The sequence below is a fragment of the Rana temporaria genome, chromosome 5 (genome assembly GCF_905171775.1).
Source record: "Rana temporaria chromosome 5, aRanTem1.1, whole genome shotgun sequence".
Classification (NCBI taxonomy): domain Eukaryota; kingdom Metazoa; phylum Chordata; class Amphibia; order Anura; family Ranidae; genus Rana; species Rana temporaria.
In genome coordinates this window covers 302,985,797-303,010,467 of record NC_053493.1, presented here as the reverse complement: position 1 = coordinate 303,010,467, position 24,671 = coordinate 302,985,797, and the positions used below count along the sequence as shown (strand labels likewise).

General features: G+C 44.8%; 1 protein-coding gene across 1 annotated transcript in view; it reads right to left on the bottom strand.

The window, feature by feature from the left end:
• The window catches only part of LAMA3 (laminin subunit alpha 3), a 237,299-nt gene that overhangs the window by 136,038 nt on the left and 76,590 nt on the right, over positions 1–24,671 (bottom strand). The window contains exons 18-20 of the mRNA XM_040354074.1: positions 12,026–12,078; positions 3,209–3,314; positions 2,179–2,278 (exon numbers count right to left, since the gene is read on the bottom strand). Of these exons, the coding sequence (XP_040210008.1) occupies positions 2,179–2,278; positions 3,209–3,314; positions 12,026–12,078 (259 nt within the window). The remainder of the gene's footprint in view (positions 1–2,178; positions 2,279–3,208; positions 3,315–12,025; positions 12,079–24,671) is intronic.

Below are 24,671 nucleotides of genomic sequence, written 5' to 3'. Positions count from 1 at the left end.
ATCTAAGATTCTTTAAACATTGGAAAGTAAGCTCCACATTCAGAAACAGATGTGAAGTGTTTTAGACCTTTGACGATACATTTTTAATTATTTTGGTAAATATAATTTATAGTGTAGTGTAAAGGATCATATATTGTACATATTTTACTCTGTTTAATCTAGTCAAGATTGAAGAAAAAAATATATATTTTTATTTTTCTCTACTTGGGTAGCTATGAAATATTACATATAAATATTATTTATAATATTATAAACATTATTCAGTTTTTCATCAAGCCAGCAGATGGAGCTCTAGGCTTCTTTTCACATGCTGTACAATCTTTGGAAACCATGGGTTGTAATAGGCATGTTGCTTATAATGGATTCAGAGTTGTGATTTCACTTAGCAGACAGCTTTGTCTTAAGTTCCAGTCAGATGCCCCAACTGGAAAGGAAATTAGTAAGTAGAAGTGCGGAGACTTAGCATGGGACCTGGAAGCAAGTGGAGATCATGGGAGTAGCACTACCTACTTTACTTCAGTGATTTCCAGCTTCCAGGGGCATCAGCCAGGTATGGTATATGTATAAAATACTCCATGCCTAGAATTATTCTTTAAGTGACGATTACCGTATTTATCTGCCTATAGTGCGCACCGGCGTATAGCGCGCAGCCCTAATGTAGAAGGAAAATTCCTGGATTTTTTTTTAATTACTTACAGTTTTGGTGTTTTGCCCGGCGTCCATCGGCGGTCTTCTCCGGTCCGGCGTCCCCGCTTCTCCCGCGCTGTTTTTGAGCCGATCCCCGCTTCCGCGCTGTGTTTGAACGCCGCCACCGACATATACGGAGCGCAGTACACTCGGGCACGCTCGGCCACGATTGGCTCCTCTCGCATAAAGGCTAGGAGGCAGCACAGGGCGTGACCGCGAGCGGAGCCGAGTGTACCCGAGTGTACTGCGCTCGGTATATGTCAGCGGCGGCATTCAAACACATCGCAGGAAGCGGGTATCGGCGTATATCGCGCACCCACGATTTTCCCCTGATTTTAAGGGGAAAAAAGTGCGCGGTATACGCCGATAAATACGGTATATATTGAGTCCGAATGTAAATTCCAATGACTTTTTGGTTATTTGGAGATTCACATGTAGGAAAGGAGAAGGATGAACCATATGCCCTCAACACGGGGCGGGGTGTCCCCCCCACTCCAAATCCTGGGCGGTGGTTGTGGAGGTCTGCTGGCGGTGGTTGTGGGGTCTATGGGAGGCGGGCTTATTGGAATCTGGAAGCCCCATGCAACAAGCCCCCCCCCTATGTAAATGAGTATCCTAGCCATTCACCAAAAAAGTATAAAAAGTGAATAGAGACAGTACACAGGATTTTAACAATTCCTTTTATTAAAAAAAAATCCATCATCAATCACAACGCCCGCCGCACCACCGGACTCAAAAAAAAAAAACTCCAGCCTCGTCTAACGCTCCCACTGACTGCCTGCTCCGCCGTCTGAGATTTCTTAAAAAGCTATGGGGTGGAGAAACCTGACAACATCAGCGATTGACCCCATTCCCTTGTGACGTCACCTACTGGGGCATGCTGGGTCGATGACGTCACAAAGGGTGGGATCACACGCTGACGTCATTGGGTGACTCAGCCCCTTAGCTATTTAAGAAATGTCTGATGGTGGAGCGGGCAGTCGGCAGGAGCGTTCAACAAAGCCAGAGGTTTTTTTTTTCTTTTTTCAGGTCCGGCAGTGCAGCGGGCATTGTGATTGACAATGTATCTACACCGAAGGGCATGGTATGCATGTCTTTTTTCTGTATTTTCTATTGCCGGCATTTTTTTGTTAACATTCATCTGTCAGCAGGGAAGCCCACTGACAGCTGATGAGTCATCGGATGTTAAGGACACGGCAGCCTGCTTCCCGGCCCGCTTCTTAACAACCAGCTATTCTTAAAACAGAATTCAAATCGGTCAATCATTTTTGGAATTCGGTAACAATCTGAATTCAAATCTTTTTAAAAATTTGGAATTCGGTAGAAAATTAATAAACAAAACTAAACTAATTCCGAAATAAATCAATGAAACTAAATTAGTAACATAACTAATCTATCCGAAACTAAACAAATGTTTCCATTTTGCAAATGTCTATTTTACATCAACTTCTCTGTCTCCAACAGAAAATTGTTTAGTGGAGCTTAACCTACATTTTACAGTTGTTGTCTTCAATGTTTTTTCTGCAAGAGCATTTTCCTGACGATTCATCACACAGGTGACTGACTGCTCCTCCCACATCACACTGACAGCCTATCAAAGTAACAAGATACAAATTATACCAACGCAAACCAAAATCCACATCTGACATAAATTGCAAGTATACACTACTATATTAAATTGATAGCAATGTTCATAATTATTCGGGGCCATATTCTCAGAGTTACGACGGAGTATCTCAGGAAACTCCGTCGTATCTCTGTTTTTTGACCCGCGTATCTATGCGAGTGATTCCTAGAATCATTTTCGCATAGATACGCTGAAGATCCGACATGTGTAAGTCACTTACACTGTCGGATCTTAAATGCAATTCGCCGCCGGCCGCTAGGTGGCGTTTACGTTCAGGTCTCATTTGTTTATGCAAATGAGCCTGATACGCCGATTCCCAAACGAAATCGCGTCGCGTAACCGTCGCTTACGTCGTTTGCGTAAGCGTAAGGTTACCCCTGCTATATGAGGGGTAACCTTACACCAGTCCCACGTATGCCATGTTAAGTATGGCGTCGGGTCCGCGTCGTCTTTTCCCGTCGGGTACGTCGTTTTCCTAAGTCGTTCTTGAATACGACTTTACGTCAATGACGCACACGTCGGCGTCATTGACGTTTTCTGTCGAGAACTGGAGAATGCGCACTGGGCTATTTTTAGCCCGGCGCATGCGCCGTTCGATCGGCACGGGCGCGCTTAATTTAAATACAAGCTGCCCCCTTGGAATTACGCAGGGATACGCCGGGCCAATTACACTACGCCGCCGCAAACTACGGAGCAAGTGCTTGAGGAATACGGCACTTGCTCCAGTAAGTTGCGGCGGCGTAGTGTAAATAGCTTACGCGATGCCGCCGCAGAAAGTACGAGAATCTGTCCCTCTGTGTCAAAGTCAGTAGATATGTATTTCCCCTACCCAGCATAGTTAGGAAAATATACAGTACTGCAACTTTTCTATATAACAAACATATGATGTTTTACCTTTGCATCCAAAATAATTCCTGCCTTCTAGGAAAAAATATCCATCATCACAGGTTCCACAGGATGAGCTGCAAGCGTTTGGCTTACAATGGCAGTCACCATCAGTCTAAGCAAGAAAATGTTGAATATAAACAAAAAATCTGTCTTAATTCATAAAAAGGGCATTCTTAACATGTTGTTACATTAAAGCATATCTAAACTCAAAAACAAAAATATAATATATTGCAGCTTACTAGTCCTTAGAGCTGGTGGCTTCATTTGTTTTATTTTTTCAGGTTTTTTTTTCTTGTATTTTCACCTGGTAATCCTGCCAGTGACAAACTTGCTGTCCTTGGGTAGCAACGCTAACTCACTGTACTATATCTACAGAATTACAGATCTACTAGATCTACAAACTACAGAACAACCCCTGCTCTGCTCCATAACATAGGTGGGAAACAGGGACGTGCGGTAAGGTCAGTGTCTGGTGAGGCACTGGCTAGTACCAGAGCCAGATACACACAGGTTACATATGCCGCGATTGTTTGAGCGAGATCAATAATTCTAGCACTAGACCTCCTCTGTAACTCTACACATGTAACCTTTAAAAATGTTTAAAGCGTCGCCTGTGGAGATTTTTGAGTATAGAAGTTTGGCGCCATTCTACAAGGGTGCATAATTTTAAAGCGTGACATGTTAGGTATCTTTTTACTCGGCGTAACATCCTCTTTCACATTATACTAAAAAATTGGGCTAACTTTACTATTTTTTTTTTTTAATTCGTGAAATAATTTCTTTCCAATAAAAACGCATTTGAAATATTGCTGCGCAAATACCGTGGGACATAAAAAGTTGCAACGTCCACCATTTTATTCTCTAGGGCAGTGATGGCGAACCCTGGCACCCCAGATATTTTGGAACTACATTTCCCATGATGCACATGCACTCTGCAGTGTAGGTGAGTATAAGGCCGGGTACACACGGACAAACATGTATGGTGAAAGCGGTCCGTCGGACCGTTTTCACCATACATGTCTGCCAGAGGGCTTCTGTACGATGGTTGTACACACCATCGTACAGAAGTCCGCGCGTAAACAATACGCGGGGCGTGTCCGCGGTGTCGCCGCGTCGATGACGCGGTGTCGCCGCGACAATGACGCGGCGACGTGGGCGGCCCGCCTTTAAAATGCTTCCACGCATGCGTCGAAGTCATTCGACGCATGCGAGGGACGGCGGGCGCCTGGACATGTACGGTAGGTCTGTACTGACGACCGTACATGTCTGAGCGGGCTGAATTCCAGCGGGCTGTTTTAAAACAAGTCCAGGAATATTTGTCTGCTGGGAAAAGGCCCGGCGGGCAAATGTTTGCTGGAATTCGGCCCGCTCGCGCCCACACACGACCAAACATGTCTGCTGAAACTGGCCTGCGGGCCAGTTTCAGCAGACATGTTTGCTCGTGAGTATGGGGCCTTAGTGTTGCTCACAAATATTCGCATTGCGAATATTCGTTACGAATATGGCATATTCGAATATTCGCGAATAACTAGAATTTCGCGGCCAATATTCGCTATTCTGAATATTCAAATTTTTTCTAATTTATTTTTAAAACAGATCACATCCTATCGACGTCTAAAAGCATTGTTGGTATGATTAGAGACCCTGGGCCGAGTAGCTAAGCTGAGGCGATCCTTTTATGTTGCCGAATATTCGCAATCGCGAATATTCGATTTCCGAATATTCGCGAATACTTTCTCCGCCCTTCTTTTGCATCAGAGCCAATCAGAGTTGTCAAAATCTCGCAATCAATTTCGCATTCGCATTAGCGAAATTTCTATAAAATATCACCAATATTCGATTTCCGAATATTCGCAAATACTTTCTCCGCCCTTCTTTTGCATCAGAGCCAATCAGAGTTGTCAAAATCTCGCAATCAATTTCGCATTCGCATTAGCGAAATTTCGATAAAATATCACCAATATTCGATTTCCGAATATTTGCGAATACTTTCTCCGCCCTTCTTTTGCATCAGAGCCAATCAGAGTTCTCCTACCACAGTTGTCAAAATTTTGCAATCAATTTCGCATTCGCATTAGCGAAATTTCGCAATTTTTATTTTTTTATAAAATATCACGAATATTCGATTTTAGCGAATATTTCACGAATATTCGGCTATATATTCGTGATATATCGCGAAATCGAATATGGCGTATTCCGCTCAACACTAGTGAGTATCATGGGAAATGTAGTTCCAAAACATCTGGGGTGCCAAGGTTCGCCATCACTGCTCTAGGGTGTCTGCCTGGGTGGCCTGGGGTTAATTACCATAAGTAATATAAAAATAATTATTATATATTGTTTTTTAGGTAATAAGTATTTATTGGGGTATAGCGCGCTCCCGCGTATAGCGCGCACCCCTAAAGTTGCCCAGAAATTCCTGTGAAAAAAAGATTTTTGTACTTACAGTTTGGTGTCTTGCACAGCGTCCATCGGCGGCCTCGTCGGGTCCGGCGTCCGTCTGCGGCTTCGGGTGTCCTCTTCGTCGGGACCGGCGTCCTTCTGCGGCGTCCTCCTCGCTCGTTTCCCGCTTTCCCGCACCGAGTTTGAATACTGCGCCGGCATATACCGAGCGCAGTACACTCGCGTATAGTCGGCAATGCTCGCGCTGACGTCCTGGACGTACAGGACGTGAGCGCGAGTGTAGCCGAGACTGCCCGACTATACACGAGTGTACTGCGCTCGGTATATGTCAGCGCAGTATTCAAACTCGGCGTGGGAAAGTGGGTATCGGCGTATATCGCGCACCCACGATTTTGCCCTGATTTTCAGGGCAAAATAGTGCGCAGTATACGCCGATAAATACGGTACTATATTTTCAAAAACTGTACTCAAGCTGGTGGCTTAATGGACAAATTACTGAATTTTGAAGTTATAACTTCCAACCAGTAATTTTACAGTAAATAGATAAATAATACATTATTATGTTATAACATATAGCATATAAATATATGATTTAGCTTGATTAAAACAGTACCTTTTCAACAGCAGCAGATTCTCATTCTTCCTCTTAACTGTGTGAGAAAAACATGGGATTATGGGTAAATCTTATACCCATAAACCCATGTTTTTTCCTTCTAGTTAAGAGGGCTGGGCTGGAAGGGAGCATGTGTCTTTTAGACACATGCCCCCTTCTATGACACTGCAGTGAGAGGCGTGCCACCAGTGCAGCATTTTTATTGGACAGCTTGGGCCAATGGTACTTTACCATTGGTCCAAGACTCCAAGCTGTCCATTAAGCTCAGTGCTTCTGACAAGAAGTGAAAGGCACTGTGAGCTTATCCTCTCAGTCTGCTGAAAACAGAGTATGCCAGCTTGTATTTAAACTGGTCGCTCTGTATGTAGCTTCTGACAGGCTGTGCAAGGAGCTCTGTATCTCCAGAACCATAGGTCATAGGACCAGTGGTGGGGTAAGACTTCAGCTATTTTTTCCCCCAATTTGGGACCCCAGGTCCCCAAGCTACGACCCTTGAAGCTCAATCTTTATTTTTTATTTTTTTTATGTTCATGGCAGGTGAGGCACCTGCCTCCCCTGACTGCAGGTCCCTGGTGGTAGATATTTTGTCTAGCTGTAAACAATGTAGCTGATTTGAAAGCAGCACAGACCGAGAGCACAGAATGTAATTAGCTTGCAAGATTTCTGGTAAGGTCAGCAGGTATTTTATTTGCAGTTGTTGAAGATATAACAAGGAGTTTTCAATAGTATACTCAATAGACTAAGTGGAAGAAAGCGAAGAATTGGTAAAGTTTGTATAAAATACCTCATATACTTTAGGCCAGGGGTGCCCAATCAGTGACCCAGGGGCCACATGTGGCCCGCGGAGCCCTCTGATGTGGCCCGCGGCCTCCTGATCTGGGATGGCGGATCCCAGCCCAGATTTACGGACGCTGACCCCCTCATCCCAGAGCATCAGTTTTGTGAATGAAGCCAGTGGTAGAAGAAGCAAGCGGCTGCAGAGCAGAGCTGCATAAGTCGATGCTTCCTTTAGCAAGGGATCCATCCCCTTCCATCTGGGAGGATCGGTGGCCCCATAGAGTAGAGTGGGCTGTGTCTGCTCTGCATATACAGAGTGGATACGGAACTGTCATCCGACCGCTCCGCTCATTGTGGCCCGCTACCTTTTACCAAGTCCCTTAAGTGGCCCTCACTCTTCAAAAGGTTGGGCACCCCTGCTTTAGGCAATACGTTTAGTTATGAAATTTAATGACATGCCCCTTAGCCCAGATTTACCGTACTGTACTTATAAACCCAGATGTCTGTGGTCACTAAACTACAAACAAATAATGTCATATGAAAATCTTTGTATTGTTAACTTACCCTATATACACTACATTCATTTTACATTGTTTTGTAGCTATGGCTTACATATAATTCACCTTGATTCCAGCAATTCTACCCATTGTGCAACTAGAAAAGCTTCAAAGAAAATATATGATTATCTATGAATAAAGCCATGTGCTTAAGTATGTGCTCATAAATCTGTAGTTTTTGGTCTAGTGTCAGCAAGTTGACATCATTTCAAGGTTTGCCATTGACTATACTGCACGTTTCCTTTGGGAATTCTCCAAAAATGTTATTAAAGTAGGTTTGGGAGCTAATATAGTTTATTTTGGAGCAAAATTCTGGTAGTAGACCACAAGCAGCAGAAGGAGTTTCCTAAAAACTTCATTCCACTTTATTAAAGATTGTTTACTTTAAAGTAGAACTAAACTCTACACAAACACTACTTTGTTAGTAGTAAGCTTTAATACATTCAGCTTCCCCATGTATATTTAACTTTTCATGCAATGTTTACCTGTTTTTGATAAACTTTCTGTTTGTGTTGTGCAAAGTTCAGCAGCTTTTTTTGCTAGCTTTCAGGGAATCTACTTTTGGCCTCAACAGCCGCAAGTACATGCCCATTTGTGCCGCTAACACTAATTCCCAAAGCCACTGCTACTCAAAGTAAGAGAGGGCTTTCAGGAAAACTTTATTTGAAACAATTGGCTGATGTCAATGTATTCAGTCCAAACAAGTAGGTACGCTGTGTGCCAGCATATTGGCTTGTGGTTCTTGCTGGGATGACCAAATAGGGTGACAGTTCTGCATTTCAGATGCTATGAGACTTTGTTGTCACCCTATGAGGCAGAATGTACAATAAATACACCCCCCCCCCCCATCCCAGAAATGATAAATTATAGTTTCAAATAAAACGGAATAAACAATAGCCAAAAGGTTGTTCCCTACTTTACAAAGATTTCCAAAAGATGAATGTTTTGATCTTGTCCAACGAAGTACCCACATCATTAATGCCATTGAATTAGTAGAACATATTGGGGGAGATTTACTAAAACTGGTGCACACAGAATTTGGTGCAGCTGTGTATGGTAGCCAATCAGCTTCTAAATTCAGCTTGTTCAATTAAGCTTCGACAATAAAATGTGTGTCCATACAGGCGGTATGGGAAGGCCCATAATTATGGGAGAATTGATTGCACATGGCACCAGAATTAGGAAAGAGAAGCAAAGGGAAATCATGGAACTGCTGAACAAAATTCACACTCTCAAACTTAAGCATAAAACACATTTTGTCCCAGTGGATGCTGAGAAACTAAACGCCTTACGTACTTCCTGGCTCAGTGTTTAGATCAGAGAGCCAGGGACAAAGTTAGAATTTATGCATATCGTTTCTACGAGCACGGGAACAAATGTGGTCGCCTTTTGGCAAGACAATTGCAGAAACCACAGGCTCTGTGCCATGTGCATGACTTGACAGTTCAAAATGAGCAGATAATGGATACCCGCTCTATTGCCAAAGAATTTCATCAGTTCTTTTCTTCCCTTTATAATCTACCTTCCTCCCACCCCTCTGATACTGATGGGTCTTTTAGGGATAAGGTTGAGTCGGCTCTTCCAGTTCTTTTTGATCAGGTTATCGAGGAACTGGAATGCCCGATTACTGTGGAAGGACTCTGCACCGCAGTGGCTAATCTATATTGGGCAAGAGCCTGAGGCCTGATGGTTTCACAAACCAATAGAATAAGAAATCATTTTCTACTCTAGCTGAACCCCTTAATAAGTATTTAAATTCTATCATCTCCAATAACCTGTTAACTCATGAAAATCTTTTAGCACACATAACAGCTTTACCAAAACTGGGCAGGGATCTGCAGAGTTGCACCAATTATAGACCCATCTCCCTGTTAAATGCTGATACCAAGCTGCAAAAATGTTGGCAGTAATCCTACAGGATCACGTTGCGGCCTTAGTACACCCGGACCAAACTGGTTTCATAGTTGGACACGAGACCAGGGACGATACTTTTTGGGCCTTACATTTTTTGCACGGGGCTCAGAAGGGTCCTGCTCGAGTACCCTGCTTGGTCTTGTCAATGGATGCCGAAAAGGCCTTTGATCCGATTAATTGGGTCTATATGGCAGAACTGCTCCATGGACTCAGCCTTAAATTGGTTGAATTTGGCACTTTACCGGAGTCCCCAAGCTTGTGTAAGGGTGAATGGAATCATCTCTGATCGCTTCAACATTCATAATGGGACTAGGCGGGGCTGTCCCTTGTCTCCCTTACTATTCACCCTAGTACTAGAGCCCTTGCTGAGGTGGGTCAGAATTCATACAGATATCTAGGGGATCAGCATTGGCTCAGAGAAAAATATAGTTTCGGCCTATGCTGATGACCTCCTTTTTTACCTTTTCCCTACCAGTTCTTATGCAAGAGTTGGCTCCTTATCAAACTTTAAGATTAATTATGGTAAATCTGAGCTACTTCCAGTCCATATTCCTTCCCTTATTGCAGAATCCCTACAATGATTGTTTCCCTTTACATGGAGGAGAGACTCTTAATCGTACCTTGGCACACATATTTCGGTTGACCCTCAGATCCTTTATGACGGAAACTATGGCTCTCTACCTAATAATCTACTGGAGCATCTACAACAGTGTAGGATTCACAAACAGTATTCACCCCTGACTTGGTTTGGAGGGGTGAACGCTCTTAAGATGACCATTCTTCTAAGAATCATATATATTTTATATGCTGTACCTATTTCCCCTCTGCAGACTTTTTTTTTAAACGCTTACTTAAGGCCTTTTTGGCCTTTATCTTTATATGACAAGCACCCTATGCTATCATAGGACATCCTTCATTGGAAAAAAATAGATGGAGGACTTGGCCTTCTCAACGTCGGTCTTTACTAAAAGGCTATGGCCCTAGTTCGTATATTGAACTGGCACCATGACACCTCATCCAAATTATGGGTCCCTCTAGAGAAATTGATGGCGGGTATGAAACTGACAGGGGCCCCATGGATTCCATCCACATCTAGAGGTCTCTCAGACTGGACTTTTCCCCTGACTAGATCAACCTTGAATGTTTGGGATAGGTTGAATAGGACTAATTATTATGCCCCTCCAACATCTCTGCTAGTCCCATTGGGGGAATTTCCATGGTTTTTGCCAGGTGCAGAGCATGGATTCTTTTGTTCATGGGGAAATTTATATGGGCTCCTTACGGAACTCTATTGCCCCTTCAGGTTCTGCAATCTTCCTATGGTACCTTTCCTTTCATGTCATGGAGGAATTGCCAATTGACTGACTTTATTTCTAAACTAGATCATAAACTGCGCTCTACGACGGGTCTTACTATGTTTGAATCAATGTGTGGACACCTCCCTGACTCTAGATATTTATTGTCCTAAATGTTAAAACTGGTACTAGGCAACTGCTCATGGACTTATTACATTAGGGAATGGGAGAAGGAGCTTGGACTGGAATTTACCCCACCCCAGGTCCAACGGATCATTAAATTGACTCTTCTATTAGCTCCTGCACCCAAGAATCCTCCTTTTAATTATTGTACCATCTGGTGAGGACCCCTTCCCACTTAGCCCAGATGTTTCCTACTGCTAGCGACCGTTGTTGGAGGGGATGTGATCAAGGAGGCACGGTCCTCCACATTTGGTGGTCCTGCCCTAAGATTAGAGTATTCTGGGAAGCCAATACCCCTTGGATTAAAAAATTGTCCCTTAGACCGATCACAAATTCTCAGTTCCATCTCCTTTTCCATGGGATCCCATCTTCCTTGAAAACTTACAAAAGAAGTGTAATACCTAATTTATTAAATACAGCAACGATTCTAATTCCCATATTCTGTAAACAATCAACTTGCCCTACACTGTCTGATTGGAAAAGGGAAGTGGATGTCATTATGGAGGCTGAAATGTTGGATCCATATTGTTAAGGACCAACCAGAAAAATGTAGAGATGTATGGACGGGGTGGATGTACTATGAGCAAGAGTATGTCTTCGCTCTTGTCTTATGGTAACCAATTTGTATGTCATGAAACAGATTAACATCATGCATTATTCCTTTAAATTTGAATTTATTGTGCCCGGGTTACAGTTAGGCAGGCAATTTCTCTCTCTCTCTCTCTCTTTTATTCTCCCCCCCCCCTTATCTTTACCCTCTTTATCCTCCCACCTATTTTAGTTCTCTGGCATGTTTCAGTCCAAGAGCTGCCCTGCCTGTACACAAGATGTTTTCTTACATGTTGTGTTGTTTTGTTTTTCTATGGGTTTCTGCATACTGCAGAAGGGATCACAGTTGCAGAGACTCTCGTTTTATTACACTGTTCATTAATGAGTAGAGCCTGTTTTTGTACATATCATGCAGCATATTGTAAACTTGATAATACAAAATAAAACTTGATAATACAAAAAAATAAATAAGACAAAAGGCCTTGATAAGACAAAAATGCATATAAAATATACATATATTTGCATTTTTTACCTGGTGGCATTCCCCTATTCCACTTATTGTTCCATCTATCTCACAGGAGCAATCTGAAAGTACAATTAAGCTTGATGTTATTTATAAAGCCGACATGTTACATGAGATGCACTAAGCCACCACAGTGCTGTAGTTGCTGCCACTAAAGTAGCCATTCTGTCTGCATGATTGTGGTGGGAAAATGTCAGCAATAAAAAAAAAAAATTTAAATAATGAATTTTGAATTAAAGCACAATGACTACCTAATAGTTTGAAGGGAAAAGGAACAGTAATATTAATTGGTTAAAGTGAATTTCAACACTAGATCTAACTGAGCTTAAAACTGCTCCCACCCCTAAATCCTATACTAATGTAACTACCCTATAAGACCGGTTACGTAATCTCCATAGTGGACAGCTTCAGGGGAAAGGAGAGAGAGTCGAAAATAGATGGAATGTCTGGGTGGTGATGTCACCCAAAGGCTTACTATGGGGCTCTGCCCCTCTTCTCCCCTGAAGCCACCATTGGGAGCTGGTCACATGACCAGACCAAAGCACCATGAGGTTAGTATAGAAGGTTAATATAGGAGTTAGAAGGGGTGGGAGCAGTTTAAAGCTTAGTTAGATTTATCCTGGACTTAGATTTATCCTTCCACTTTAAGTACTCAGAGTGTATATATTATATCCTAAAGTTCCTTTTTGTTTTCTCTTTTTGCCAGGGCATGTAGCTGCCAGGACCAGCTATCAGTTTGACAGCCGATGTCCTGATCTCTATATCAGAGTTACTATTAAATGATGCATTCAACCTAACAGTACGCAGCATGTTTGCCCATTATCATCAATTTTATTTATCCATTTTTTTAGAACCATTTCTTTTGACTGTACAGATGAACCCAAACATGGTGTAAAAGTGAAGGGAAAGGAACATAAATTATCTGCATATGCAGACAATGGGCCTGATTTACCAAGCCTTTACTCCATGACTCATGGAGTAAAAGCAGGAGTAGCAGCCGTTTGGCCATTTACTAAAGAAATACGCTGCTAGTGCAGTGTATTTCCCTAGTTACTAATGTGCTCCGTGCGCCCAGGAGAGGGTGCATTGTGCACCAGTACAGACCTGGCGCACGGCACATTAAACTGTAAATTGCGGGGGTTTGGGCGGGAGTTTATTAGGGGGGAGGTGGGGGGATGCAGGGGAAGTGAAGTGACATGTGTTTTAAAGTGTTTGGCGGGCCGAATTGAAAGGGAAAGTGTTTTTTGAAAACAGATCCCCGTACGCTTGCACAGTGCGCCTGAACCTCGGGAGGTTCATTTGCATACTGGGCATGCGCAGAGAGAAAAGTCAGGGATTCCCGTGCGCCTTGTCAGTACGCCGTGAAAATCTTGGTAAATACCAAGCGGCGTACCCGTGATTGCGCTGCGTGACGCGGCGCACGGGAATCTCCGAGCTGTTTTCAGCCCTGAAGGGGAACTCGGCGCCAAATTTCAAACTTGAAATCGGCGCGGGTCCCCCTTCAGGGCTACATTAGGCTCTTAGGCTTGGTCCGGAACGTGAGGGGTTAAACCCGCGCCGATTCGGCGCGGGGGTCCCCCCCAGATCCAAACCAAGCCCTCATCCCAAGCATGCAGTCTGGCCCGGACAGGAATGGGGGAGGGGACGAGCGAGCGCCCCCCCCCCTCCTGAGCCGTACCAGACCGCATGCCCTCAACATGGGGGAGTGTGTGCTGTGGGGGAGGGGGGCACTGCCCCCCCACCCCACAGCACTCTTGCCCCCATGTCGATAGGGACAAGAGCCTCTTCCCGACAACCCTTGCCATTGGTTGTCGGGGAATGCGGGCGGGGCTAATCGGAATTTGCGAGCTCCCTTTAATAAAGGGGGCCCCCAGATGCCGGCCCCCCACCCTATGTGAATGAGTATGGGGTACATCGTACCTCTACCCATTCACATGGGGGAAATGTAAAGTAAAATAAAACACCACACAGAATAAAATATTTTATTAATCTGCTCCGGAGCCCCCCCTTTCTTCTTTAGCTCTCTTAGAAGGGGGGGTTTCTTCTCTCCCGATCTTCCGCCGGGACCCTGGGCTTCGGTGATTTCTGCCGGGGGAGGGCGCCATCCCTTGGTCCTCTCCGGAGCCTTCCGCCGGATGCCCCCACCCCATTTAAGCTCTTTTTCATTAGGGAGGGGCATCCGGACTTCGGGGTCTTCTGCCGGGGGATGGCGCCTATCCCCCGGTCTTTCCGGTGCCTTCCGTCAGGGTTCCGGTCTTCCTGGTCTTCTGCCGGGGGTGCGCCAACTCCCCGGTCTTTTCTCTTCTGTCTTCTCTGCTCCCTCTTCTGCCTGGCTCCCCCGCGGAGCCAGGGCTTTCTTCCGTCTTCTTTCTTCTCTCTTCCTTCTTCTGCCTGTCTCCTCCGGGAGCCCAGGGCTTGTCTCCGCTGTCTTCTTGCTTCTCTTCCATTGGATGTTGACACGACGAGGTCCGGCGCTGGAATGCCGTCTGAGCAGTGGGCATGGACTTATATAGGGCAATGCCACCATGTGACCTCAACCCATGTGACATCACATTCCCATCATGCCCAGGGAATGTGATGTCACATGGGTTGAGGTCACATGGTGGCATTACCCTATATAAGTCCATGCCCGCCGCTGACACGGCATGTCAGCGCGGAACCTCGTCGTGTCAACATCGAATGGAAGAGAAGGAAGAAGACAGCTGAGACAAGCCCTGTGCTCCGCGGAGGAGACAGGCAGAAGAAGGAAGAGAGAAGAAAGAAGACGGAAGAAAGCCCTGGCTCCGCGGGGGAGCCAGGCAGAAGAGGGAGCAGAGAAGACAGAAGAGAAAAGACCGGGGAGTTGGCGCACCCCCGGCAGAAGACCAGGAAGACCGGAACCCTGGCGGAAGGCACCGGAAAGACCGGGGGATAGGCGCCATCCCCCGGCAGAAGACCCCGAAGTCCGGATGCCCCTCCCTAATGAAAAAGAGCTTAAATGGGGTGGGGGCATCCGGCGGAAGGCTCCGGAGAGGACCAAGGGATGGCGCCCTCCCCCGGCAGAAATCACCGAAGCCCAGGGTCCCGGCGGAAGATCGGGAGAGAAGAAACCCCCCCTTCTAAGAGAGCTAAAGAAGAAAGGGGGGGCTCCGGAGCAGATTAATAAAATATTTTATTCTGTGTGGTGTTTTTTTTTACTTTACATTTCCCCCATGTGAATGGGTAGAGGTACGATGTACCCCATACTCATTCACATAGGGTGGGGGGCCGGAATCTGGGGACCCCTTTATTAAAGGGGTCTCTCAGATTCTGATAAGCTCTCCGCCCGCATACCCCGACAACCAACAGCCAGGGTTGTCGGGAAGAGGCTCTTGTCCCTATCGACATGGGGGCAAGAGTGCTTTGGGGTGGGGGGGCAGTGCCCCCCTCCCCCACAGCACACACTCCCCCATGTTGAGGGCATGTGGTCTGGTATGTCTCAGGAGGGAGGGGGGCGCTCGCTCGTCCCCACCCCCATTCCTGTCTGACCAGACTGCGTGCCTGGGATAAGTGCTTGGTTTGGATCTTGGGGGTGACCCCCACGCTATTTTTTTTTGCGCGGTTTAACCCCTTATGTTCCAGACCAAGCCTAAGAGCCTGGTATGCACCTGGAGGGAACCCACCTTATTTTTTTTTGGGGGGGTCTGGAGTTCCCCTTCATGAACAGCGATCTGTCATTTACACATGTCAGTCCCCCCCCCCTACAGTTAGAACACACCCAGGGAACATATTTAACCCCTCCCTCGCACCTAGTGTTAACCCCTTCCCTGCCAGTGGCATTTTTTGAGTAAGCAATGCATTTTTTACAGCACTGATCGCTAGAAAAATGCCAATGGTTCCAAAAAAGTGTTCGATGTGTCCGCCATAATGTCGCAGTACCGATAAAAATCGCTGATCGCCCCAATAACTAGTTAAAACAACAAAAAAAAAAAAATTGTAGACGCTATAACTTTTGCAAAAACCAAACACTAAACGCTATTTGCGATTTTTTGGAACCAAAAAGATGTAGAATACGTATCGGCCTAAACTGAGGGGTTTTTTAGTTTTTTGAATATATATTTTTGGGGATATTTATTATAGCAAAAAGTAAAAATAATTTTTACATATGTGGGCGGGACTTACGCAAGTCCCGCCCACATATATAAACATCGTTCAAACCACACATGTGAGGTATTGACGCGTGCGTTAGAGCGAGAGCAATACTTTTACCACTAGACCTTCTTTGTAACTATAAACTGGTAACCTGGAAAAAAAAGAAAAAGGTTGCCTATGGGGATATTCACGGAATTCATTTTGGCCCCATTGCAGGAGTGTTTCCAATAGTAAAGCGTGACATGTAAGGTATCTATTTACTCAGTGTAACATCATCTTTCACATTATCCCCAAAAATTGGGCTCACTTTTGTGTTTTGTTAATTTTTAACCACTTGAGCCCGGACCATATTTCTGGTCAATGACCGGGCAAGTTTTTGTGATTCGGCACGGCGTCGCTTTAACTGACAATTGCGCAGTCGTGCGACGTGGCTCCCAAACAAAATTGGCAACCTTTTTTTTCACACAAATAGATTATTAAATGTGCGTGTTTACTTCTGTCTTTAACACCTCCCCTTCAGGCTGGAAAGCATCAGATCAGGGGAAACCAAAAAAAAAAAGCTCTCATTCCATTGCAGCTTGGTTCCTACATGTGTGATGAACTGAGCATGCTCAAACACTTAGAAAAAAAATATCCTTTCTTTTTAAAAGGTGAAAAACACTCATTGGATGCTCATAGAGCGTGGTTTGGATTAATTGCAGGTGTGCCCAATTACAAGCTCACCCAAACTAGAGACTGCAATTTGTTCATGTGATTTCAATTGCTTCATTACTAGCACTGTTATAAAAAGCTTGGATCGATCAGTCCTCAGCTGCCCTCAGAAGGGGCAGGCTGGCAGAAATGCTGTTGCTAAACACAAATGTGGTTTGTTGCATGGGTTTTGTTTTATTTTGCCAATGGTTTTGGTTTATTTTTAAATGATGTTCACTTTGATGTATTTGTCTATGTGGCCTTATTTTATGAAAAATGTGTAAAGCTATGGTTATTTAGAATTTTGAAATGTATTTTTGTTTGTTTGTCTTTTTTTTCTTTCCTTGTTTTGTTGACCAATAAAAATTACTTTAAAATTGTTAAGTTTTTGTCTTTTGTTACTTTTTCATGCTACATATGTTGACAGCTGCAGCTGAACTAGGTTTGGGCCTAACAAATTATGTGTGATTTTTGTCTAAGCTTCTTTCCTGGTGTGTAATCATGAAATGTTTGCCATGTTTATTCTCCCTGACTTTAAAGACAAAAACTGGTAAGTATTTTATTTATTCTGCAGTGGTCCTCAGCCCTCAAGTACCCCCGACAGGACATGTTTTGGGGATTTCTCTTATCAAGAATTGCTGTCCAGACTGTATTTTAAAGCACATGTGCAAGATGAAGGAAAACCTGCAAACATGGCCTGTGGGGGGGGTTTGCTATTGGTGGACAGGCTTGACGTGCTGATTTACAGCACTGTGCTTAAATCTAGCGCAAGGCAATCCTATTCAAATTGTGGGTGTTTGAGGGAAGCCAAGTGAGTGTTAGAACCCCTGCTTTGTGTTTTTTTATTTTTGTGTTGAGCTTTGTGTCCCTTTTCTTAAAATTGGCTTCACTTCCTGTCACACAGCTGAACAGGAAGTGAGGTTAAAACCCTACCAGTGTCATTTCTTGGGGACACAGGTCAATCTAACTAGTGTCCCCATTAAGCAAATTGCACTCCAGCACTGCTGTGTACACCCCAAATCATGGGTCTTCAAACTACGGCCCTCCAGTTGTTCAGGAACTACAATTCCCATCATGCCTAGTCATGTATGTGAATGTCAGTGCATTACAAGGCCTCATGGGATGTGTAGTTCTAAAACAGCTGGAGGGCCGTAGTTTGAGGATCCCTGCCCCAAATGATTATTTAGTTTGGGGTTTAGTAAAGGCAAAGCCACTCTGCAGTACAAGCATAGTTGCTGAAAATCAGAGAGGAAGCACTGATGGTTTTAACATCCAATCCTGTAGAAGCAAAGTTGTTTTGTTTTCTTTCTTCCTTGCTTTGCACTTGTAGTGCAAAGTGGATTTGCCTTTAGTCAATGGACCCCAAAGTCCAAGATCCCTAATAATTTGGGGTGTACACAGCAAAATGCTAGAGTGCAATTTACATAATGGGAAACTATTTAGCTTGATCTCTGTGTCCCCAAGAAAAGATATTAGTAAGGTTTTACCCTCACTTCCTGTTTGGCTATGTGACAGGAAGTGAATGAATTAGAAAGGGTGAAGACACCTCACAAATGTTGTCACTATCAGGGGTGCAGACATCCCCAAAAAATGAGCAGATAATACTTATTTGCAAATTAATAATTTTTTAGTTAACATTGGGTGGGGTGCTCTAACGCACACATTCCTACATATTAGCAACGCTCTATCCTGGCCTATTGGCATGGTTATATTTTTTGGGGCTCTCAATAAAACTCTATGAAATTTGTGCTTAAACTAGAACCAGGGGCGGACTGACAACTCATGTGGGCAATAGAAGATTATGGGGCCCCTCTGGCTTACAGATGACCACCACGCCAGGAGGTAGTGCAGAGGCGGGCAGCTAAAATCTTGGGATATTCACATTAAAAGCATGTCATTTTCGGACATATCAGGGACAGATCTAAAAAAAACACAGATTTTTACATACTGTCCCTGGTTTTACTGAGCCTGGCAACCCGGATGGGGGCCCCCTAGTGGCATGGGGCCCTTGGGCAGTGCCCGAGTGACTCAATGGTCAGTCCGCCCCTGACAAGAACTATAATCAACACTTTTTATTTTCTTTAATTTTGGATAGAGTGAGGGAGGGTTATAGGCCCTGTCAGTTTATTTTGTATTATCTGTGTCCAATTGGGGAGATTTGCCTTCACTTCCTGCCCCATAGCCAAACAGGAAGTGAGAGAAAAACTATGCAAATTAACCACTTCCCGCCCAGCCTATGGCCGATTTACGTCCGGGAAGTGGTTACACAATCCTGACAGGACGTCCTGCAGGATTTCATGCCGCACGCGCCTGTGGGGGCACGCAGTGCGGCGATCGGTGATGCGGGGTGTCAGTCTGATCTCAGTAAAGAGTCTCTCACGGAGACGGAGACTCTTTACCACGTGATCAGCCGTGTCCAATCACGGCTGATCACGATGTAAACAGGAAGAGCCATCGATGGCTCTTCCTCACTCGCGTCTGACAGACGCGAGTATAGGAGAGCCGATCGGCGGCTCTCCTGACAGGGGGCGTTCGCGCTGATTGTTTATCAGCGCAGCCCCCCCTCGGATCACCACACTGGACCACCAGGGATGCCCACCCTGGACCACCAGGGTGTGCAAAAACAAAAAAAATATAGAACAAAAAAACAAAAAGCAATAAAAAATAAGAAAAAAGATGCCAATCAGTGCCCACAAATGGGCACTGACTGGGAAAATCAGTGCCACCCCACAGTGTCCATCAGTGCCACCCCACAGTGCCCATCCATGCACAGTGCCCACCTATCAGTGCCCACCTGTGCCACCCATAAGTATCCATCAGTGCCACCCATAAGTGCCGCCCATCTGTGCCGCCCATGAGTGCCCATCATTGCCGCCTATGAGTGCCCATCAGTGCCGCATAGCAGCGCCGCCAATCAATGCCACCTCATCTGTGCCGTCAGTACTACCTCATCGATGTCCATCAGTGCCATCTCATCGGTGCCCATCAGTGCCGCCATATCAGTGCCCGTAATTGAAAGAGAAAAACGTATTTACAAAAAAATTAACCTAAAAAAATAAAAACTTTGCAGTCTTTTTTTAGTTGTTGCGCAAAAAAAAAAAACGCAGAGGTGATCAAATAACAACAAAAGAAAGCTCTATTTGTGGGGAAAAAAGGACGCCAATTTTGTTTGGGTACAGTGTTGTATGACCGCGCAATTGCCATTCAAAGTGCGACAGTGTTGAAAGCTGAAAATTGGCTTGGCGGGAAGGTGCGTAAGTGCCTGGTATGGAAGTGGTTAAGGGAATCCAGTGCCCCCCCAGAACTAGTGTGTGGGTCCCCTGAAAATTACTGGGCGGGGTTATACAAAAACAGGGTGTGACCTTGACAGGAAGGGGTGGGTCATTTTTCTATTAGGAGGTGCAGATATGTAGTCAGGCCTAGGGCAGAACCAAACCTAAATATACTACTGCATATTAGGGCTTATTTAGACCGGAACCGATTTACAGCGTGTTTTTATATTGTGGGAGGAAACCCACGCAGGCACAGGGAGAACATGCAAACTCCATGCAGATGCTGTCACGGGCGGGATTCGAACCAACGACTCTTTTGCTGCTAGGTCAAAGTGCTATACACTACACCACTGTGGTGAACGAACATGATTGCAGCTGAAAGCATGAGAACTTTTATTTTTTTTTTCATTACCATGCTTTCCAGCCTTATTGACCCCGCCTCTCTCCATAAAGAGGACCTGTCACACACTAGTCCTATTACAAGGGATGTTTACATTTTTTTTTTATTTTTTTATTTCGGTGTAAAACATTATAAAACTAAATAAAAATAAATAAGAAAACCCCAAAAAAAAATTTTAAAGCGCCCCGTCCCGACGAGATCGCGCACAGAAGCAAACGCATACGCGAGTAGCGCCCGCATATGAAAACGGTATTCAAACCACACAAGTGAGGTATCGCCGCGATCTTTAGAGTGAGAGCAATAATTCTAGCCCTAGACCTACTCTGCAACTCAAAAAATGCAACCTGTAGAATTTTTTAAACGTCGCCTATCGAGATTTTTAAAGGGTAAAAGTTTGATGCCATGCCACGAGCGGGCGCAATTTTTAAGCGTGACATGTTGGGTATCATTTTACTCGGCGTAACATTATCTTTCACAATATATAAAACAATTGGGCAAAATGTATTGTTGTCTTATTTTTTAATTCAAAAAAGTGATTTTTATCCAAAAAAAGTGCGCTTGTAAGACCGCTGCGCAAATACGGTGTGACAAAAAGTATTGCAATGACTGCCATTTTATTCCCTAGGATGTCTGCTAAAAAAAAATATATAATGTTTGGGGGTTCTGATTAATTTTCTAGCCAAAAAATTTTGATTTTCACATGAAGGAGAGAAGTGCCAGAATTAACCCGGTGGGCAAGTGGTTAAAGTACTCATGGCTATAAAGAATAGAGTCATTGCTCATTAAAAAAAAAAAAAAAGGGGGTCCCTCCAAATTAAATTACCAGGCCCTTCAGGTCTGGAATGGATATTAAGGGGAACCCCGCCGTAAAAAAACCCCAAAAAATGGCGTGGGGTCCCCCCAAATATCCATACCAGACCCTTCAGGTCTGGTGTGGATTTTAAGGGGAACTCCACCCCAAATTGAAAAAAAAATGGCGTGGAGTCCCCCTAAAAATCCACACCAGACCCTTATCCGAGCACGTTGACCTGGCCGGCCGCAGAAAAGAGGGGGGACAGAGTGCGGCCCCCCCCCCTCTCCTGAACCGCACCAGGCCACATGCCCTCAACATGGGGAGGATGTCCCCATGTTGATGGGGACAAGGGTCTCATCCCCACAACCCTTGCCCGGTGGTTGTGGGGGTATGCGGGCGGGGGGCTTATCAGAATCTGGAAGACCCCTTTAACAAAGGGGACCCCCAGATCCTGGCCCCCCCCCTATGTGAAATGGTAATGGGGTACATTGTACCTCTACCATTTCACCCCAAAAAAAATGTCAAAGTGTTAAAAATGACAGTAGCCGGTTTTTGACAAATCTTTTTAATAAAATCTTCTTTTCTTCTTTCCTTCTGGTTTCTTCCGCTGCTTCTTTCTTCTCGTCCACATCTTGCCCGACGTCTTCTTCTATCTTCTCCGTCCGTCCTTCAGCCTTCTGGTCCCGCATCTTGCCCGTTGTCTTGTCCTGTCTTCTTCTCCGTCCGCCTCCTCGTCCACATCTTGGGTCTTCTGCTGTGTTCTTCTCGTCCCCGGACCCAGCGTTTGAATTTGATTTGGCCGCCGTTTTCCCGCTCCTGGGACCCACCCCCCTCTGACGCCACAAGTAAACTCCTTAGAAGGTCATGTGCGTCAGAGGGGGGCGGGGTCACATGAGTGTGACACGGCGGGAACTTCTTCTCCGGGCGGCGCGATTGAAATTGAATTCCTCCGCTGTGTGACGCTCTGCGACCCCGCCCCCCTCTGACGCACATGACCTTCTAAGGAGTTTACTTGTGGCGTCAGAGGGGGGCGGGGTCACATGAGTGTGACACGGCGGGAACTTCTTCTCCGGGCGGCGCGATTGAAATTGAATTCCCCCGCTGTGTGACGCTCTGCGACCCCGCCCCCCTCTGACGCACATGACCTTCTAAGGAGTTTACTTGTGGCGTCAGAGGGGGGCGGGTCCCAGGAGCGGGAAAACGGCGGCCAAATCAAATTCAAACGCTGGGTCCGGGGACGAGAAGAACACCGCAGAAGACCCAAGATGCGGACGAGGAGGCGGACGGAGAAGAAGACAGGACAAGACAACGGGCAAGATGCGGGACCAGAAGGCTGAAGGACGGACGGAGAAGATAGAAGAACACGTCGGGCAAGATGTGGACGAGAAGAAAGAAGCAGCGGAAGAAACCCGAAGGAAAGAAGAAAAGAAGATTTTATTAAAAGATTTGTCAAAAACCGGCTACTGTCATTTTTAACACTTTGACATTTTTTTTGGGGTGAAATGGTAGAGGTACAATGTACCCCATTACCATTTCACACAGGGGGGGGTCAGGATCTGGGGGTCCCCTTTGTTAAAGGGGTCTTCCAGATTCTGATAAACCTCCCGCCCGCATACCCCCACAACCACCGGGCAAGGGTTGTGGGGATGAGACCCTTGTCCCCATCAACATGGGGACATCCTCCCCATGTTGAGGGCATGTGGCCTGGTGCGGTTCAGGAGAGGGGGGGGGCCGCACTCTGTCCCCCCCTCTTTTCTGCGGCCGGCCAGGTCAACGTGCTCGGATAAGGGTCTGGTGTGGATTTTTAGGGGGACTCCACGCCATTTTTTTTTCAATTTGGGGTGGAGTTCCCCTTAAAATCCACACCAGACCTGAAGGGTCTGGAATGGATATTTGCCGGGAACCGCACGTCTTTTTTTTTTTTGGTTTTTACGGCGGGGTTCCCCTTAATATCCATTCCAGACCTGAAGGGCCTGGTAATTTAATTTGGGGGAACCCCTACACATTTTTTTGTTTGTTTTATGAATGAATCCCTTTAGAATTGTCAGAGCCGACAATTCATTATAGCCGCGTGTGAATTTTTAAATGACTTTTTTCCTTCTGAATGTCATTTTGTGCAGGGGGAGTTCTAAGTGCGGGAAAAATGCGCTATTTCACATGCTGACATTACACCCCCCCTAGGTACGAAATTTAAAGGAATATTTCACTTTTATTGTTTCACTTTAAGAATTATTAATTTCACTGCTCCCGAAAAAACGTCCGTTTTAAAAAATAAAAAAAGCATTGATACATGTTCCCTGGGGCAGGACTGAGGTCCCCAAACACTTTTTAGGACAAAACTTGCAGATTAGCCTTTAAAATGAACACTTTTGATTTCTCCCATAGACTTCTATAGGGAGTTCGGCGCGGCTTTACATATTAGTTTCAATGCGCCGGCTGCTACGCTGGTTCATGCGCCCAATTAAGCCTCCACCCGGAGTACTAATTAACGCATGAACCAGCGCAGCGCACAGAGCATAGTAAATCAGGCCCAATGTGTTATTTATGTTCAACAACCTGGTGTTACTTTGCCAAATTTTCTTAGATTAATACGAGAATTTCAATCCATATCTAACTTTAAAGTTAATAAGACCAAATCTAAAACATTAAATATATTGAAACCCATGCGTAAAGCAGAAACTTTAAAACCGTTATTTCCCTTTACGTGGCAATCTTCTACGTTTAAATATCTATGCATTTACCTTACATCTAATCTTACTAATTTATTTAGATATAATTATCTTCCTTTATTTAATACAATTAAACTAGATTTATGTACATAATCTTCTCTCTGTCACTCATGATTAGGTAAGATCCACGTTAAAAAAATGAATGTTCTTCCCGAGTTTTATACACTTTTCAAATGTTACCCTTGGAAGTACCTACAGGATTTTTTTGACGCTTCAGTTTATTATTGCACACTTTATCTGGAAGGGACATGTGTGGGGGGAGTTGGCCTTAACAAACTTTAAAATTCACTATTAAGCAATTATTATGACATGCATGGCAGACTAGAAATATGCCAGAAAGACTAAACTATGGGTACAACTATAAATGGCACTGGCAGATACATACCAACATTGCAGTTGTATCTTGGAAACCTTGATTAATGAGGGGGCTAGCATCCACAATATCACCACTGACTAGATCTACGTTGGCATTTTGCATACTCAATATTGCTGGGAATATAACTCCCCAGTAATGCCCTTGTTGGGACATAAGTATTTTATGCCAGAGGCCTTAGATAAGGGTTTTGAATTGTGGTTCCCAGAGTCTATACTGCTATTACATCATGCAATAGAGGATTTAAGATTAAACCATAAGGTCTCTCTGCGGGTAATCCCAACCAAT